The sequence below is a fragment of the Tachysurus fulvidraco genome, chromosome 4 (genome assembly GCF_022655615.1).
Source record: "Tachysurus fulvidraco isolate hzauxx_2018 chromosome 4, HZAU_PFXX_2.0, whole genome shotgun sequence".
NCBI lineage: Eukaryota > Metazoa > Chordata > Actinopteri > Siluriformes > Bagridae > Tachysurus > Tachysurus fulvidraco.
In genome coordinates this window covers 18,150,674-18,171,630 of record NC_062521.1, presented here as the reverse complement: position 1 = coordinate 18,171,630, position 20,957 = coordinate 18,150,674, and the positions used below count along the sequence as shown (strand labels likewise).

Genomic DNA, 20,957 nt, shown 5'->3' with positions numbered 1-20,957 from the left:
GCTACCAAATTAAAAAAAAAAAATAGTCAGAATGACTGCAATAAAATGCATGTGTAAATATACTTCATCTGTATAATTTTTAACTAGAAAGCACATTCCAAAGAAAATAAAAATGATCTAATATAATTGGAAATGAAATTAGAATATTAGAGTACTTGCTTTAGATATAATGTTGGGTAATTATAATACCATACAGAAACAGGCTCTCAAGCTAAAACTTCAATTATTTGCTTATTTAGCCAATTTGTTTCTATGCACAATATACCCCACCCATCAATAAAAAGGACTACCTCATAACATGTTTTCCCATATTCTGTATAAGAATATCAGCAATTCGACATCTCTCGACAAATATCTCGTAAATCTGAATGAATATACATCGGAGTAAACGTAAACAGTGAATTAGTTAATATACAATTAAACGTCCAAATATGTGTCAACAATTATAAAGTATATAATTATTTAATAGAGTATAAAGGCATTTGTAAGGTGCAAGACAGATAGCAGCAATACGACAGTATTGCAAAAAGACTGTAATGTGTAAAAGTGCCACAGTGTCAGATTTGAAGAATTTTTACATGTAACTTTTTTTAATTGGTGTTTGTAAACAGGTCCATGTGTGCCGAGTTCTGCAGAGAGTATAAAGTGTCTTATTTACAATGAAGAAGTGTGGGGTGAGCTGTAGATTTTTAAAGTTCAGACGTAGGTGGGAGAAGGGGAGGTAATGGACAGAGTTCAGAGTTCCTCACAGCCTTATGGATGAAGCTGTTTGAAAGTATTGTGTAGCGGGCCTGCAGCCTCAGGTACCTTCTTCCTGAAGGCTGAAGTAGAGGTTTGACTGGTGTGAGCTATCACAACAATCCTGATAGAGCTGCTAGTGAGGCGGTTGTGGAAGATGTCCATTACTGAGGACAAAGACACACCAATGATCTTGCTAGCTGCAATCACTATGCGTTACAGAGTCTTTTAAGAAGAGGCAGTGCAGCCGGTGTACCACACAGTGATGCAGCTGGTGAGGATGCACTCAATGGTGTTTTGGTAGAAGGAGCAGATGATGGGAGGTCGGACTCGTGCTTTGCTCAGTTTGCGGAGGAAGTAGAGGTGTGACTGAGCTTTCTTAGCCAGCGAAGTGGTGTGTGTCTTCAAGGAGAGGTCCTGAGAGATATGCACACTTAAGAACTTGGTGCTGCTCACCCTCTCCACTGCGGCACCATTGATGGTTAGTGGGGGTGCTGTGAAGGTCCTCTTCTGAAGTCAATGACAATTTCTTTGGTCTTCCCCAAGTTGAGAAAGAGATTATTGTCGTTACACCACTGGACCTGTTGGGTCACCTCTGTCCTGTAGTTGGCCTCATCGTTATTGATGATAAAGCCCACTACAGTCATGTCGTCTGCAAACTTGACAATGTGGTTGGTACTGTAACTGGGTACACAATCAAGAGTCAACAGGGTGAAGAGAAGCAGGCTGAGCACACACCCTTGTTGTGCTCCTGTGCTTAGCATGGCGATCTTAGATGTTTTTCCACAGACCTGTACATTTTGTGGTCTCTTTGATAAGAAGTCCAGCACCCAGTTACAGAGAAAGGAATTGTGTCCCAGGCATCTCAGTTTGTTTATTAGCTGCTGGGGAATGATTGTGTTAAATGCTGAACTAAAATCCAAGAAAAACATTCGCACATATCTTATTTTGGTGGCTGAGTTGGCATCCTCCGTGGACCTGTTATTTCTTTATGCAAACTGGAATGGGTCATGAGCAAGAGGAAGAATGAATTTTAAGGGCTGCAAGACCAGTCGCTTGAAACACTTTATAATGATGGAGGTCAGTGCAATGGGCAGGTAGCTGGATGGGTGCAGCTTTCTGGGACTGGAATTATTGTGGTGGCCTTGAAACACTTGGGACAACTGTTTGACTCAGCGAGATGTTAGAGATGTCAATTGGTACATCCTTGAGTTGTTTAGCACAGACCATTGGAACCCGACCAGGTACGTTGTCTGGCTGTCTTGCAAGGGATGATGGTCAGATGGATCTTTTTCACCCTGACTGGGGTCAGACAAACAGCCCTTTCTTGTGGGAAAGGTGTGATCTTCTGTGCCTGTGTGTTGTTTTGGGTTTCAAATCGGCCAAATAATACATTGAGTCTTTTAAGTAGATCTGTGACTGGTAGGGTAGGGTTTTATAGTCTGTTAGAGATTGAATGCCTTGCCAGAGACTCTATGTGTCACTGGTGTTGCTGAAATGTCCAGATTTTTAATTGCTGTGTTGTTGTTTTGCTTTCCTGATTTCATAGGAATAGTTGGCTCTTGCTGTTGTTAGGCCTGCAGTATCACCGGCTCTAAAGGCTGCGTCCCTAGCCCTCAGAAGCTTGTGCACTTCTCCTGTCAGTTATGGCTTCTGGTTTGCCCAAATAGTGATGGTTTTACTGTCTGTGACATCATCAGTGCACTTTGAGGTGTAAGCAGTGTGTTTATTGTAAGTTGCTGCTTCCTTGCGTACGTCCCAGTCTGTTGTGTCAAAACATTGGACTGCTCCCCCTATGGCCACAAACATACTTCTTTCTTGGTTGGTCAGGTGAATCTCACCTTCGGTGTGTACACAGGTCTGAGCATGATGCTGATGTGGTCAGAGAGTGCGAGGTGAGGGAGGGGGGCGCTTTGTATGCTCCTTTGCTGTTTGTGTATACCATGTCTAATGTATTATTGCCCCTTGTGGGTAAATCTGCATGATTAAAGTCCCCAGCAGTGATGAGAAATCTAAACATCATAAATATAAACATTTTGTTTGCATACAAGTTGACATGCATGCAATCTAATACAGATTTAAAAAAAAAAAAAAAAAAAAAGACATTTGACAACACTGGCTGAGGTGAAATGTATCCACACATTAGATGGTGTGTGTGACATAGTTCTATAGAAGAAGATTGGAAAAAATCTTGTAAAAACACATGCAGTGCAATGATATTATTAGTTAAATTGGAATATTTTGAAATTGTACAATTGATGCAAATGAATAGAAAAAGGCTAGCTGAATAAATACTCCTCAACAGCATCTTTGCTAAAACAAACGATAACATAGTTTAAACAATAATCCGGTCAAAAGTTTGGACAAATGAAATATTTTTAATCCTTTTTTTTTAACCTGACCTCAGATGTAATTCTTTTGAACTGTTGTGATTGGCCAGTGCTTCTGGTCACATATTCATCACTAATCTGAAACATTTAACGTGTTTGTACTGGTCCATCACATAATACACAGCCCTTATTTTTTTCCTGAGTGTTTCCACGGTATAATGATCCGTACTGTAATTACGCACCAATACTTAATCCAAACATGTGGGAGGGGCTAAAAAGGCTTCTGATCACTGATTGGTCAAACACAATTAGTCCTATTTGTAGTTCATCCTGGTCTAATAAAGTAACACTGACTAACCTGTTTGGATGACCTCCATGTGGGAATTACGAGTAACAATTCTCCAAAAAGCCCAGATTTCTACCACTATTTACAAACAACTAACTCCAACATGACACATGCATTACACACCTTTCCACAGAGGTGAATGTTTTGGCACCCCTGGTCATGCAACTGAGCAACACAATTTAATCATAATTTTAATTCGTGTTTGTTTGTTTTTTTGTTTCAAGTTTAATAAATCCATTTGTGAATCTGCTGAATTGCTGATTTGCAACTGAAGTGGTAGAATGTGTCCATGATAAAAATTACATTAAAAAAATGTTAATTAAACTTGTTTTAATTCAGATTTTAATGTAGTTTTAAATTCTCCGTGATTTGTAAGAGATTTTTGAGTTAATCCCATTCATTTAATGACCATGGAAAGTTTTCAGCCATGAATTTTCCTGGAATTTTGCAAACTTACAATTTCTACAATGTGGTATATATAATAATGTAACTAGATTCTGATATTATTTTAGTTAGAAAGTAAAAAATAATAATAGTTGATCACTGACTACAGTCTATGGAACAAAATATTTCACCACATCAAACAAAGGAATCCAGAAATCCCGTTTATAGGCGGCAGCAGCAGCAGTAGCAGTGATGGTGATGAATCATGAACAGGCCTGTTGTGGTGTTATGCTTCGTTTTTTTCCTTGAAACGACGGATGCGGTCACGTGACGTCGTTCCTGTAGGAAGACGGACACAGGCACTCCCCTACGGTGTTGCCACATCCTCGATAATAATCTTTACCTAAGATTCCTTAGAATGCATTAATAATATTTTCTTATTAAACCTGAATGAGATGGTTTACTTTTTTTTTGAGGTACCATTTTTTAACACTGGAAGGTGTTCTGGATGAAGCTGTTTACTGAACATATACCGTGATCTTATTTATATTCGCCTTCTAAATTTCAACAGCGAGAATACAGGCTGCTAAACATGTGCTTAGCAATATTTTGTCCAACGACACTAACGATGCCGTACTTTTCTAAGCGTATTTAATATCCGTATTTAAACGTTGTTCTCTGTGGGGGTTTTAACAGACCTGGCAACCTCAACCGTATGCCGCTCCGTAGCTGTGCTCTTCATTCAAGGGGGGGAATATCACAGATTAGACGTCCATCCCGTTTGACTAGTATTGTTCAAATAACTTAGTCGATAGCTTAGGAAGAGAGATTAATAGCTGTTATAACAAGTTAAACTGACGCGATGTTAAGGTTTATTACAGTCTCTGCCGGATAGTTTAAACTGTCAATAATCAGGACTAGAGCGGTTTAGCTAACCGGCTAACTACCTGAGGCGGCTGCTTTGATGTGTGCTGTCCGGCGTCTCTGGAAACGTCCACTGTTCATTAGCTGCATGTTTTTCACCCTGACTTGACGTCGATATGGAGCTGTTTCAGGCGAAAGACCACTACATTCTCCAGAGTGGAGACAACGCTCTGTGGTGCAGCAGGAAGGATGGCTCCATGTCTGTAAGACCCGGTGAGTTCATTCAGTGCTGATCTGCTGTTTATAATTAATGTGTCGATGAATTCAGTACATTTATCTCTTATTTCTTTATCAAGATTAAAAGTTAGACAATAAAAATATATATAGACAACTTACAACTTATATATATAAACATTCACTTGCTCTTCTGGCATACTGTTAAGCCAGTCCAACAATGACTAAGTAGCTAGTATTTTGTGCCGTCATTTATGAAAATCTGTAGGTGTTTTTATTTTAATTTTAATTTTTTTCCTACGCGTATTCAGGTATGTCCCGCCTTCTGTGCTAGGATTGGCTAACACTCCTCGAAGCGTCCATTAGTTGAAGAGTTTAATTCGATTGTTTTAGGTTTCACCCAATAGTTGAACAGGAGGCGGGGTTTGCGCGCCGAACAGAGGTGCCAAAAAAACAACACGTCTGCCCTACTTTTCACGAACGGAAGAGATGATACAATCTATTAATTTCAAGTCGTCTGACATCCAAAAGACCGTGATAAAGACTTGAATAGTTGAACCCAGGCACACAGAATGCGTGTTTACTTTCATATTTTGTCACAACATATGGATTTGTGAATGTAGAATATGTAGGATATGTTGAAGGCAGCCTGATAAAATGTAAGAGATGCAACAGAGCACAGGAGACAGATGAAGATATTTGCCAGGTCACACACACACAAGACAGCTGCATCTTTTCATTTGGAGCTTGATAATCTCTGGATGGTGTAGACTTGGACCTAAGAACTGCTCTTATAATCATAAAGACGTAATGTGATAATCCCAGGACTTTTGTTCACAGTATGTTCATCCTGTACGTCCTTGCAACACAACACTGTTTTTATACTGATGTATATATCTCACTATCTGGTGTCACCCAGAAGCGGATGGCTTCCAGAGTCTGGATTTCTCTGCAAGTTTTTTCTCATGTGTCGTAACAGGGATGTTTTCTTGGCCTCTCTCACTTTAGGCTTGCTCATTATTAAAATCTGTAGAAAGAAAAATAGGTCTGCAATTTTTAGTGGGTAAAAAGTTTACAGATCTAAGTGGGTCAGAAAGATGAGGCATGAACCTCTGAGGTCTCAATGTGGCGTTAGTGGTTTGTCCGAAGTTTACAGAGTTTGAGATGTCACGAATAATGGTGAACATCTTTCAGTGTCATATAGACGAAGTGAGTCATTGATTAAGATCAGGTTTATTCTGATTACTGTAGTTAACCCATGTAACGGTGCTCATATTATAGCAGTGGCACAAATACAAAACAAAGAAAGGTTAAAGATGATACAGATTTTGGACTGTCATTTCCAGTAAGTGTTACACAGTCAGTCAGTGTTCATTGATCTGAGAGTGTCATCTGTGTTACGTGGGAGGCACAGTGGCTTAGTGGATAGCACTTTTGCCTTGCACCTCTAGGGTTCAATTCCCACCTCTGCCATGTGTTTATGGTGTTTGCATGCTCGTTGCATGGAACATCCTTGAAGTTTTGAGTACCTCAAAACTGAACAGAAAGTATTTTCTTGGCCTGAAGTCCTAGATGGTCATATATCTGTTACTTCTGTTTCACCTACAGCTTTTAAAGCTATTGGCTAATCCATATGTTTGAATGCTGAAAACATAACTGTCTAATGGTGTTAAAGATAGTTTTATTTGTTACATCAGCAATTCATTTATTCAAGTCCTCAATGTTGACTTTGCACTTATGTGTAGTTTTAATATTGTGTTGCAGCAAGTAATGTTTAAATTCCATGAATAAATTATTCAAATGTTCAGGATGTCCTCTGTCCTGATATTTAAATTGAACCCACGGGTTAACAAACAGGAATAATTTGCATTTTTATATTTAGAATTACTGGGAGGACAGTATCATTAGAGTTTGCATGGTTGTATTTGTTAGTGCATTCAATTGTTCATGACTGGTATGGAGACCTAGTGCCAAAGCCATGTTAGGATGTGAACGAGTCGACTCTGGGCCCTCTGGCCTTTACACTGTGTGTGCAGCCAAGCTGAGCTGGTTAGGGTTGCAGCACTGTTTCATTATTTAATTGGAAAAGGGTTTCCACTGTTTGCGTGGATCACTGACACCAGCTCGTTTGAAAGAATTCTTGATTTTATATGCAGGTATACAATAGACATTGATTTCTAGGATTATGTCCGAGAATAGGAATAGTCTGTCATTTAACAAGCTGGATACAAACTAATATATTCATAAATTTTATGCAGAAGCATTTACACATGAAATGTGGTATCGATAAAGCGTTTGTTCAGTGAAAGGTACACTACAATAGCTCCCGAAAGTAAGTCACTAATAAGAACTTCAATTGCTTAGCTTCAAATCATACATTTATGTGGTCAATTTTAAATATTCCTGTTAATAAAACTATACACATGCTGAAAATTGGATTAACAGAGATTGTTTTTTTATTTGTATCTTTACTAACATTTGCTGGTTATTCTTTTCTCTGTTTCAGCAACTGACTTGCTACTAGCTTGGAATCCAATATGTTTGGGACTGGTGGAGGGCGTTATTGGAAAAATTCAACTTCATGCTGGTAAGATAAATAGTGCCGTTTCAGGAAGGGAAAGTGGAAATAAAGTTGGTACACTTTCAATGGGGCTCGATACGATCCTGATTGAAAACTGCACAATTCTTGGATAAGTTCCTGTTTTGTGTTGTTTGCATAGCATGCACTGTGGCCATTATGTAAAATTAGATACTCTATTTAGTGGTTAGATCATTTCAGTCTAGAGACAAAGCAGAACCAAATAGTGAATTTAGAGAAGGTGGAACTTGGTGGCATTTAGCTAGAACTACAGTATGTTTTAAAAAAAAAACACACACACATTGTTGGATCTCCAATTGTGTGTCATGCCAATGATTTGAACATTTTTCTTTGCTCTTGTAAATTGATCTAACTCAATAGTTAGATAATAACTGTAGGTATTTTTTTTGTTTATTCTATAAGGCATGTAGAGAACAATTAGAAACATTCAGACAGAAAAGCAACACCTCAGTTGTCTCTGGTCCACAGAAAATGTTTTAATTGTGAAAGGTGTCCCTGCTGAAAATTGTTTGTGTGAAATGAAAAGTTTCTGGGGTTTCTGAAAAGGATCCTACTGGTTTGGGGAGGTTACTTTGCTAGGTGAAAATAAGTAGGAAAAATAATAAGAGTAAACTGAAAGAGGATTTTGAGACTGAAGATATTTAGAGAAGGAGTAATCCTTCCACCAATTCAGTGCTCAATCAGAACTTTCTGTACACAATTATTAGTCTTTGTCTACGAAAGAGAAACAAAGCAATCCATTACCACTTTTTTCCCAGGAGAAACACACCACCTGGACTCATTTACAGAGTCCTAACTAAGAAATATGTATTTGACCTTCCTCTGCATGACTCTGATCACTATTCACAAATCCTCACTTCTAGGTTCTGCATTCTGAGCTTAACAGCATGCTCTGTTCTCAGTTCCACTTAAAATATGCATCAAACTTTCAGAGGAGACATATAATGAAAGATCAAATTCACGCAGCAGTTGTATTCAGAATTCACTAACCTAGTCCAGGTGAAGTATTTATCCTATTAAACTGGTTACTGATCACTTTATTTCTCTTTCTGGACACAGTTACTGTTCATTAGACCATAGCCCTGTTAGAGGTGTTGATTTGTTTAGTGAAGCAGTTCTGACAGTAGCTCCAGGTTTGTATGAATGTGCCCACTATAATACCTTATTGTTTATGAAATAACAACTCATTCACAGGGGATTGTAAGCTAGACGCTCCACATGCTTAACAATAAAGCAATTGTAAATAGTCACGGATATGATGAAGCTTGGAGGCATTTATTTAACATTAATGGTAGACGTCTTCTGTGTCTGGGCTTTGTTACAGCGCAAGGTGAAGTGGATCCTTTAACTTCAAGCACATACTATCTAGCACATACCATCATGTTTTATTCCTTACTTGTCTCCTAAAGTCTTGACTAATCCACATCCTGTTGAAGAGCCTGTTCAGTCGTCGCTTTCACTGAGATCATTTCTCACAAGGGTGACTCATCAGCGTTGGCCAGCAATTCCTCTCTGTAACAGGGAAAGATGTCGTTACAGGGTGTGGAATGTAAGGAACTCCTTAAGCATGACACACTCCTTTCCTTTCCCCTGCAGATTTTCCTCTGGGCCTGATTCTGATTCGCCAGAAAGCACTTGTGGGTTTAATGCCGGGAGAACACAAGGTGTACAAGATTACAAAAATAACTGTTATCCCACTCTCAGATGATGAACCCCAGGATCTGGAATTAGAGGTGAGGAGTAGTCTCAAGTTTCTTTCCAAAAATCTAAAAGAATAAAGCCATATTACAAGCAGAACATTTTCTCTATTTGTTTCTTATATTTTTGAAAGTATATCATATTTTGGTTTTTATGTTTAATTGTTCCTTTTCTCTGTACATGTTGGTAGAATTTAAGACTCAGTGAGAGCTCAGTAGACTCCTGTGTCATTGCCTATTTATAGTGAGCACTTCTTCTTTATTATGCACAGATTAGAAGGCATTTGAAGGCTCCTAAGTGAAATAGCATTGAGTCTATATCAGCTTGGTTATTTAGAGGATGGGAGGTGGTGAGTGTGTGTCTCAAAGGTCATCCCGAGGAAGCAAGATGTTTCTAAGGTGTCAGTCTCTCAGGGGAGCGTCTCGGATTGAAAAAGATGGTTTGCTCACGTAAGTGAAGCTGTCTATGACTTGGAATCGGTAATCATTCTGTCAGCAGTTTTTCTTCAACTACAATCCACAGAATGATTATTCCGTGGTGTAGCAAGCCTAGTCATTCCCCTGGATATCTAGTATGTGTGTATTTGTATCCATGTGAGAATCTATAGTTTGCCTCAGAACTTTATATAGTTAGTCTGAAAGCTTTAGATCAGATTTCCTTTGCTTGTAATCAATGTACATGGATTTGTTAGTAGGGTAGAAGTATTGTTGTGCTCCCTATAGAATCCTTGAGACAAAAAATATACTGTGTGGTTGTCTAGGAATATATATCCTATGTCACTGTGGAGAAATTCTGCTAAAGAGCTAGCAATCTAATTAACCATAAATCTTTAATAAAACAAATATATTTTATCAAAATGTCATGGACATTTGAACCATTTTATTTAGGTTACTTTCATTGATGTAGCTAAACTTTACCTCGGCTTCTACTTGCAAATATCATGAGCCAGTTTACCAAAAATGCAAGAAAAATATTCAGTTTCCTAAAGATGTCTAAAACCTTGCTTGCTAGAGGATTTCCTCACACCATGACACACACAATGTCCCTGTTGATCTTGAGTAGTTAGTCTTTTAAATAGTGCCATAGCTAACTGGACATAGAATGAAAATTTTGTGGTCAGACTGGCTGAAAAAATATCCATGATGCTCCTGAATAAATGGTGTTGAAGTTCGCCTCAGGTCATGAGACGGGGATGCATTTTGTTCAAATTTTGTTCAAATAAAAATGTATTTTATTTATTTTTGTTTGTTTGTTTGTTTGTTTGTTTATTATTAGTATTATATTTTATAGATCATTATGTGAGCAAGCTTTTGGACCATGTTAATAAATGATTTTTCAGGCTGCCACACATCCTGTCTTGTTAATATCATGTAAATGTGGTTTGATATTTTGTTTCTTTAACTTTTAAAGCTTTGTAAGAAACACCACTTTGGGATCAACAAACCCGAGAAAATTACTCAGTCTCCAGATGATTCCAAGTTCCTGATGAAGACTCTGAGTCAAATCAAGTCCAATGTTGCTGTTCCCATCAAGAAAAAGGTTAAATATTGCTTTTGGATTCATTCAAAAATACCATTAATTTGAAGCAATATTGTATTTCTGTCTGTTTGCCTCCGAACTGCACATTTTGAAACGTGTGAACAAATAGAGATATTTCATTTTAGCCACTCATCCAGTTGACCTCCTTGTCTTCTTGTTTAACAATAGTAACAATATTGCATTAACCAGGCCACAAACCTATTGTACAACCCGTGTTTATTTCTATTTTTATTTAACTTTAAGCAATTTATGTGCTTATGTTTTCAGGTCAAAGAGAATAAAGAAAAGGAGCGTTTGGAGAAGAGACTGCTTGATGAGCTGTATAAGATATTCATGGACTCCGATTCCTTTTACTACAGCCTCACTTATGATCTTACGAATACTGTACAAAGACAGGGAGCCTCAGGCAAGTCTGATCTGCCCCTATGGAAACGGGTGAGTGGCCTTTTTGTCCCGGACAATGCCAGGATGTTCCACATTACACACCATACACTCATAAATACACTGAAATAGTGCTAGATTTTCCACATTCAAAGTACTATATGTACAAGTGAGATAAGAGCTTCCATGTTTTATCTTTGTATTTCCTTTATTTCCTGTGAGTCTGTAGTCAGTGTATGTAACATTTAACACTAAAGGTTAGTATTACCAGTTTAACTCACCCACCAGACATAATTGAAGACTTGAAAAAGACCGGGTGGTTTATTATTCATTTATTCCCCCCCCCTCCCCTGGTTTCTCAAACCAGCCCATCTGGAACCAACAACCATTCCCATAGAGATCACAGCTTTTCCCCATTTTTATGTTTCATGTAAACACTAAATGAACCTCTTGACCTGTATTTGCATGATTCTGTGCACTGTGCTGCTGGATAACTGTTTAAACTGCTCCTGTGATATAAGTAATGCAATAATTGCATTTCTACAGGTTGATGACCGATTCTTCTGGAATAAACACATGCTACAGGACCTAGTTAACCTACAGGTGCAAAATAGCACATTTAAATGTACACCATAGTTAGAATACACCTTTGCAGTGCAACAAAATCTAAAGGCTAAACATTGAATGCACTATTACAGGTTCCTGAGGTGGACTTTTGGGTGGTTCCCATAATCCAAGGCTTTGTGCAGGTAGAGGAACTGGTGGTGAACTACAACGAGGGCTCAGATGAGGAAAAAAGCAGCCCAGAGACACCACTGCACGAGCAACCCACCTGTGTGGACGACATTCACCCACGCTTTACAGTGGCTCTCATTTCCAGACGCAGCCGTCACCGTGCTGGTAAAACACATATTTAAAGTGTAACATTTAAATGTGAAATGAAACTTCTGGCTCAGATCTGGTGCTCCTAACACTTCCGATCTGTAAGGACTATAAGGTGATCGTGTGTAACCTGAGCTTTCTTGTTCAAGGCATGCGCTACAAACGGAGGGGGGTGGATGAAGAAGGACATGTGGCCAACTATGTGGAGACAGAGCAGCTGATCCACGTGCATAATCACACGCTGTCATTTGTGCAGATACGAGGCTCTGTCCCAGTGTTTTGGAGCCAAGCTGGGTACCGCTACAATCCCAGACCACGTCTAGAGAAAGGTATGGTATGGATGTTCAGTTATCAGGCTACCATGAAACAATAAAGCCTAGTGTGAAATTCATAGTAAATAAATTAGTAGCAGGTAAATAAAATGTAAACATAAAACTTATGTTGGTAGAAACTTTTTTTTTTTTTTTTTTTTTTTTTAAATCCTTGATTAATTGCATTAGCCCTGTTACACTAAACACTTCATCTGAGAAACATTTCTTGTTTTTATTTCCAATTGTTTTCCAGGAGAAAAAGAAACCGTTCCCTATTTCGCTTTGCACTTTGAGGAGCAAGTTAAAATTTATAAAAAACTGGTAAGGTGTCAGAAAGAGGAGAAGGGATGAATATACCTTTAGCAAAATCAAAGGAGAGAAATAATGCAGCTGACGTGAAATTACACACAGTTTACAGTTCTCACTGTATTATTCACACTGTGTATTCACAGTGAACCTATGAAATGTTTTTATATATATATATATATATATACACATACAGAATATATGATATAATACTGATATGATATAAATTCTATTTCTTTCGCCAGGTCGTGATCAATCTGGTCGACCAAAATGGTCGTGAGAAGTTGATTGGTGATGCATACATTAAACAGGTGCTGCTCTTTAACAACCCCAACTTAACGTATGTCTCATTCGACTTTCATGAGCACTGGTGAGAATACATATTACTTATTGCTTTTCTACTTTATTCTAAGCAGCAGTGGAAAAACATGTTTTTTTAAAGGCAGGGCAATGTATTATTTTATGAATGTATTGTAGCAGCATGGACTAGATTGGGATTATTTGAAAAAATGTGTTTAGTTAATCGAGTAAAGGAATTTGGGATCATTTTTCAGCCGAGGCATGAAGTTTGAGAATGTCCAAACACTCACAGACGCTATCTCTGAAATCATCACAGACATGCGATGGGGATGGTCAGTATACATTTTTAACCTTTTAAAGTGCCTATGGAATTGAAATAGTTTTGTTTTTTTTCATTGCCTATGTAGAACATGTATGAAAGGAAATAAAATGTTTTTTATACATAGTTAATGTTCATTTTTCTGTTTGCAGTATTGATGAACTTGTTGAACATGTGTGTCCAGTTAAACTGAATTTAAACCGTTTTGTGACAGTGTAGCACACTGTATATCAAATGCTATTTGTTGTCTCAAGTCAAGTACTATTATAGATCCCATCCTAAATAGCTAAAGGAAGCAGAAAGGGATCAGAATTATACAGAATCGTGTGTATAAATCAATATTTCTCCTGATGAACTAGAGTGCTGATTATGCATCTCCTTTAGGGTGGACCAAGCAGGAGTCATATGTACACAAGATGGCATATTTCGAATTAACTGCATGGACTGCCTGGACAGGACTAATGTAGTTCAAGCGGCCATTGCGCGGGTGGTCATGGAAAAGCAGGTATGTAAAACTATTTTGTTATGGTGGTATAACTGTGTCCAGTGCTACACTGAAAGTCATACCTATCCTTCAGTGTTGTACCAGTGATTCTCCTGAACCATGCTGCTCTTTACATGTTCGTAAGAGTATTTTGTTTCCGTTCTAGTTGAAGAAACTGGGGGTGATGCCCCCGGAACAGCTGCTTCCCCTCAAATGTTACAGGATCTACCAGATGATGTGGGCCAACAATGGAGACACTATCAGCCGCCAGTACGCTGGCACAGCAGCTTTAAAGGTAACTCACAGGGATGACTGGATGTGAGTCACCAGGTTTTTGTAGACTGTCTCTGTGTTTATCTGATCCCAATGCTATATATGCAAATCATTTCAAATACAGCATAAACATAGAAATACAGTCAAAGTAAACAAAATATTTTTACCTAAAACACTAATTTTTAAACTTTATAAATGTATTTGTGATGTAATTTGATTTTTAAAAAAGATGTACGATGGAAATATGATCATATTTGAATACTTTCTGATAACATCATGATTCTCCAGAGATATGTGGAGAAGGGTGAGGGCGGGAGAGATGGAGAGCAAGCATGGATTGGAGATGGAGAATTTAGAATTGTACAAGTGAAGCATGCGCTCTCCACTGGGAGACTTATCTTGTCTAAGATTTCATCAAAGCTGTTCCATGTTGTTTAGGTGGAAAGTTTCGTATATAACTCAGGCCTGTCCTATTTATGAAGCAAACAGTTTTCTATTTGCAAGTTGATTGCAATGAGCTTTACTTCATGAATGTGTTATAGCTTAACTGTGGAAGTTTTTTTGGTGTTTAAACACTATTGTGTAGGGTGATTTCACACGCACTGGAGAAAGGAAATTAGCTGGTGTGATGAAAGATGGAGTGAACTCGGCCAATCGCTACTATTTAAATCGATTCCGTGATGCATACAGACAGTCTGTCATCGGTGAGAATAAAAACACACTTATCTAACTGGTTGATGTGAATTTGTACATCTGGCAGTGATCTGGACATCTCCACATCGTTTTTTACTCTGCAGATCTCATGATGGGGCTCCCTGTGACGGAGGACTTGTATTCTATCTTCAGCAAAGAGAAAGAGCATGAGGAGAAAGAAAAAGAGAGCCAGAGAGGAGCACAGGAACAGGTCAGCCTCCTCCTCCAGACGTACATGCAGCTACTGCTGCTAGACGATGAGAAGTTCCATGGAGGCTGGGCCCTTATTAACTGTGACCCCAGGTAAATCGAGCACTCTTATTTATCACAATATTACTTATGCCTTTTTTCTTTCATAGCCCTACATTGTTTTGAAGAAAAAAAAAACCCAGGAGGCCAGAAAATAGCTATCTAAAAAAAACAGTGTTCAGTTTTTTCCCTTTTAAATCAGTGTTAAAATTCACAACTGATGTTCGTGAATGGTGTTTGTATTCAGAATAATATCCAAAACAACAATGTGGAATTTAGCATTATTTGGGACAAAACAGGTCCTGAAGGAATTGAAATGTTTACTGAATGTCAACGTGAATGCACTTTTGTGTACTCTTTTTCAGTCTATTGGCAATGGCAAAAAGGTACTTGTACTCATGTATTTCCTGTATTTTAACAACTGCCTTGGGTGGCGGAGTTACATTTTCTAAATTTTTATGTCTTTTGGTCCTAATAATGTCTAATGATTTTAAAAGCCTAACAAATGCTGGTCGGCACTTCTATTCATGTTATTAACCCATATTATGACATGAGATTCTTACTGGAGAATATACTTGTTTGTGTTAACTATATCTCAGGTCAAAATATGGTCCTATAAATGGGTTCTTTCTTATTACACTGCGAGTTGTGAATATTTTTGACACTGGATATGAATGGTTTCCATTTTTATGCATAATTGGTGTAGGTTTTATGGAGGGAAATCCAAACAATTTTTTGACTTGACTGTCTTTTTTGCTGTTTCCCAATAGTTTGATTGATGCCACACACAAAGATGTGGACGTTCTGTTACTGCTGTCCAACTGCGCATATTATGTTGCTTAGTAAGTGTTTACATTTTCCTAATGATTGATATTTTGCCACAGTTTTTAGCCAAAAAGTCTCATCTCTCTTCTGCCTCTTTTCAGCTATGATGAGGAGACAGATAAAGTTAACCAGTACCAGCGTCTGGGTTTAGAAGGCTTGGAAAAAATTGAAATAGGTAGGTGTTTACAGGAAAATCTATTTGATGTTTTTTTATAAATTGTGCAGCACAGGCCACTCTGACTGGCATGCTTTTATCATGGCATGATCTATAATTGGTTTATCTGATGTCCTAATATTTGGCTTTAGGCCCTGAGCCCACTCTCTTTGGCAAACCCAAATACTCCTGCATGCGACTGCATTATAAAAATGGGGAGACTAGTGGCTATTTCCACACTCTGAGAGCCGTCACGAGGAACCCAGAAGATGATGGAAAAGGTACAAGACCATTTTTTAGATGAAACATTATAGTCTAGAACTAATGCAAATTATTATAAATGTATAAAATGTGTGCATGTGCCATGAATGTGTGTTTGCAATAAGTGTTTAGTTTTCAGATGTATTTGCCATTTGGTTTACATTTCAGACACCCTGCAGTGTATAGCAGAGATGCTCCGCATAACTAAACAAGCAATGGGTCTTGACTTGCAAGTCATTGAGAAGAAATTAGAAAGGTAAAAAGACAATAATTCTGTGGTAACACCAGCAGTAGCACCAGTGTTTTCCGACGTAGACTTTCTTATATGTTTTACTTGTGACTTTTTTTCAAGGAAGCACAGCAAACCTCATGAGGACATCCATGGTATACAGGGAAAAGCCACTGAGCCAATACTTGGCTCAGGCTTAGCTCAGGGCAAAAGTTTCTTCATGAACAAATTCTCATCCTTAAATCAGAAAGTAAAGCAGACAAAAACTAATGTAAACATTGGAAACTTCAAGCCTTTAGGCAGACTAGAGATGAAAGTAAACTTCTTAAAGCCCAACATGAGGGTAAACCTTTGGAAATCAGACAGCAGTTTGGAGACTTCTGATGGCAATCCAGGCCCTGGAGCTATGAAAGACCTTTGTAATGACCGGTCAGATCTAGAGATCTCGGATGACTCTGACTCCTATAACTCAGATGAGCAGCCTTGCTCAGGTTCCCTGGAGAATGTTGACTATGTTCTTCCCAGTTGTGGAATTGTAGCATCTGCACCTCGACTTTCCAGCCGATCCCAGTCTATTGGAAGTGTTGAAATCGCTGTGCCCTCTATTATCCGTGTCACAAGTTGTGAGAACAAGTTAGGGGATAGCTTGTCTGTTGAACCAAACTCTCAGTCCCCTGGCACAGCCTCAGAAGCAGAGGAGGCCATCTTGATTGACTTTGGAACACCAATCGATGCTTACTGCCACCAGTTTGTCCAGGATGCCCAGACCAAACCAGTAGAAGTGTTCGAAGAACGCCCAGCCCTGCCACCAAACCCACAAGTATCTGAGGGTCTCAAGGCTCCTCCAGCTTCAGGCTCAAAGCCAGAAACCTCAAAACCCCAGCAGCAGCAAATTCCACGTCCATCTCAGCTTGATGTAGATCCTTCCGCCTCAGGAGGAAAACTCCTCACTGTTCAGCCTCCAGGTTCTGCCGCATCATGTAGCTCCCAAAAAAGCCTTGGCTCCGTCGTGGAAGGGAGTCTAGGACCTTCTCCAGCAGACAGTAATGGAAGCCGTGTGGTCTCCCCCTTTGCTAAGATTAAGAGCTCTGTAGTGCAAGTGGCTAGCATGACGCAGGCCGGACTTACTCAAGGTATAAATTTTGCTGTGGCGAAAGTTCAAAAAAGTCCAGAGCCTGATGCTGTTAATGAAACACAACAAAACGAATTGCGAGCTATGTTTACACAGTGCCAGACTAGGATCATTCAGATATAACATATAAACGTTTATTTGGCCTCATACAGATGCATTTTTAGTGCAGAATGTGTCTAGCACAGTAGCAGTAGCATAAGTTTGCACAAAAATGTGTATAGACAATTAATCCCATATTTCTGGTCCAGTTAATGTAACTGATGTTTACAGCCAGTGTTGTGTAGTGTATATATAGTATACCTAAGCTGAAACTGACTGTGCCCTTATTCCAAGTAAAATCCTTAACATTAATTCATTGCTGGTATTGCATGTTGAGAAATTTTAGGTAGATTGGGGCAGGCAAATTTGATTGCATGTCAAGAGTCCAGATCTAGTTTAGTCACGTGTAACACCTGCTGTGCAGTTCTCTTCTTTGCATCTGTTGTTGTAGCTTTAGCTGAAATGTGTCATTAAAACAGAAAACTAAGTCAGGCTCTAATATCTATTTGATGGGCAGCTCAGTATTAGACATTAGAAAAGGAGAAATGTAAACAAAGCTCCATATAGTTAAAGAAATACATTTGTTGTGTTACATGTCAATAGAAATATAACAATGTAGGACCAGAAGGAACTTCTGCTTTATAAGCTTCGGTAAAATAGTGTCCAGTAAAATATTCTGAGTCTTCAAAATTAGGGAATTCCAATTCATATATTTAGATAAAATACATATATTTACATAAAATGTACCAGTTGTAATTATAGGAAAGTCACTTGATGGGCAGTTTGTAGTTCTTACTAACATTTCATTTAATTTTTGTTTTTTTAGCTGTTCAGTTTGAGACGTTGTAAAGGTACAATAAGTAGAAGATCCATCAAAACTTGAATGTTAAATTATTGGTAGTAAATAAGTAAGAAGCAAAAACATTAGAAGAAATGCGCAGACTCAGGGGGAAGACTGCCTTCTCTTCATCATCCTCTGGATTTTAATGTATATTGTGCAAAATACATGAAATGCTGATTTTATTTCTTATGCTGCTGAAGATGCTACAACTTGGAAACAAGATGCATAAGCAAATTACTTATAGTACCTTTAATCTTGTGGGGAAAATGTATTTAAAATTATTTTCTAGATTATGCAAGTAACCTGCTTAGGTTTTTTCACCAGAAATGCTGTCGGATAATGATAGTGGTCAGTTTGTTAAATTATACTCGTTTAAAAAGTTTTATTCAAACAGAACGGTTTATTTACCGGATGAACCTGCATCAACTAATTGCTTGACAAATATATTTTGATATTCAAACATAATAAATAAACATTTCAAACTTCAGTTATTTGTGTATAAGGATAAATGAGTACAAATATGTGTATATATGATTACATACATGTCTTTACCTGCTTTAAGCTTTTATTTGATGCAGGTCAGGTGTAAAGGTCCCAGGCCAAACATAAAACACTGTAAAATGCTTTTTGCACTCATATTTATATCAAGTCTTATCATATTATTAGGTGCAGGTATTTTTGACAGGTATGACTATATTTAATATCATTATTCACTTGTATTAAGGTTATTTTGCTGCATCTTGAGTGTAATCATTTGTGGTTTTGTCACATCAATAACATGCTCGTTCTCAGGCTTGATGTATGACCATTAGCACACATGTAATGATTATAAAGCAGCTGTTCAGTACTGTTTGAGTTAACCCTACCTGAAATGCTCCACATTTTATCCTGCATTTTTTTTCTGGGGAATTTGAATTTAATTAATGCAGTTAATGACATCAATTATGTACATGTATATAAATTTAAAGGGACACTCCAGCAAAAAGAAAAAAGAGAAGAAATAATTCATGTAACCATGGATCTATTTATTCTAAATAAATCTCATCTCTTTTAGTAGTGATTTCTCTAACTCTCTAGACAAAAGAAACAATAAGGTTTTCTGACACTAATCAGAGCCAAGTAAAGTACATATATTGTATATGTAAAAGGTGCATTACATTCTACCTGCTCTGCAAGCTTAAAATGTATTTCTACTGGTGGAAGTTTTTATTTTTGACTTGTATGGGTTTAATCTAAACCTAATAAATAATAAAATACAAACCTAAATAATATCGATATAGAATATTTTTTAACACATTTTATATAACGAACCTGTTTGGATTATGTGCATAAAATCTCTAGCTATTTACACACATTAGACTCATTAGATTAATGCGGCAAGATCATTTTTGTCGAGTTTGTCTGGTGGTATAAAGATGGATGATGACTGGTCCAAGGAACCCAAATCTTGGCACGTTTTTTTTTTTTTTTTTTTTTAAACTCATGAGGTATTGAATATCTTTCTATCTGACCCCACCCCTCAGATCTGAGGATCAAGTGTGACCCTGCTTGGCTCTGGTAGCCCTGAGGGTCTTCAAAACGGTTTTTCGATCCGTGTAGGAGAGAGTTATATAACTCATGTTCATATAATACATGGTCATCTCAAGCCTGAGGGAGGATGGATGAGTCTTTTATGAACTGCATTATTTGGTTTCGTTTGATTAATGGTTACGTTCTTCACAAATACATATGCTGTTTTTAATTACTGTATGTTTTGAGATGCAAATTAGGTATCAGCATCAAGCCAGAAAATGCATTTCAACAATAACTGTAGCATCATTCCGACTGTCTTAACATAAACATGCTGGTTATAATACAGATTTGATGTATGTTGGTAGATGGGATTTGTTCATAGGTTGATTAATTGTTTCTTAAGAATTTGAGATAGCATGCACTGGACTTGAATTTATCTAGAATGCAATTCTAATCATTTAAAATATTAGTACATGGCGGTGGTACATAAATGTAAAGCTATTCAAAGAACAGTTCTCTGCAAGTATACATTCCTGGTGTTCCATTTTCTATGCATAAACAAATGCACCTTCCTCGTTTCCATTCACAATACGTCCTGACAGGACCATACTTTTACAAAGTGCTTTGGACTCTATGTATAATTTGCCATTACCATTTTGTCATATAACTGAATTACTTTTTTTTTTCTTTTTTTTTTTTAAAATCTTAAGCGATAATCATTTAAACACCTTCAGCATCATCCTGTGTTTGTGTGACAATGACTATTTTCATTCTGTCCCCAGAATTGTATTGCATTGTATAACAGCCTATTTATAATGTTTAATGGTTATTCACTCTTAACCCCCTGTATTTGATAACACTTGTGTAAAACTGCTGTATTTTAAAATATTGTTTGTCTTATTTGGGAGGCTTTTTAAGTAAATCATTTAAAGCAAACTGGTCTTGAAGTACTTTATAGCAGCTAATGTCAAAACATATTATTTATAAAAACATTCAAGTATTCTGTCCTCATGGCATAAAGGTAAGGTCTTAGT

General features: G+C 37.7%; 1 protein-coding gene and 1 long non-coding RNA gene across 2 annotated transcripts; one reads left to right on the top strand and one right to left on the bottom strand.

Annotated features, from left to right (window-relative positions):
- Positions 1 to 262: 262 nt before the first annotated feature.
- LOC113636287 lies at positions 263 to 5,206 on the bottom strand. Its single transcript, XR_007140415.1, has 3 exons — positions 5,059 to 5,206; positions 4,497 to 4,959; positions 263 to 4,137 (listed from the first exon to the last, which is right to left on the bottom strand). It is a non-coding gene; the product is annotated as an uncharacterized LOC113636287 (long non-coding RNA).
- inpp5f (inositol polyphosphate-5-phosphatase F) lies at positions 4,562 to 20,862 on the top strand. Its single transcript, XM_027136296.2, has 20 exons — positions 4,562 to 4,935; positions 7,403 to 7,483; positions 9,092 to 9,228; positions 10,604 to 10,732; positions 11,000 to 11,167; positions 11,660 to 11,716; positions 11,812 to 12,013; positions 12,145 to 12,324; positions 12,560 to 12,627; positions 12,858 to 12,982; positions 13,167 to 13,244; positions 13,616 to 13,736; positions 13,882 to 14,010; positions 14,575 to 14,692; positions 14,786 to 14,984; positions 15,701 to 15,772; positions 15,857 to 15,930; positions 16,062 to 16,190; positions 16,339 to 16,426; positions 16,523 to 20,862. The coding sequence occupies exons 1-20, from the start codon at positions 4,839 to 4,841 to the stop codon at positions 17,652 to 17,654; spliced, it is 3,384 nt and encodes a 1,127-aa protein (XP_026992097.2). The 5' UTR covers positions 4,562 to 4,838; the 3' UTR covers positions 17,655 to 20,862.
- The last annotated feature ends 95 nt before the right edge of the window (positions 20,863 to 20,957 follow it).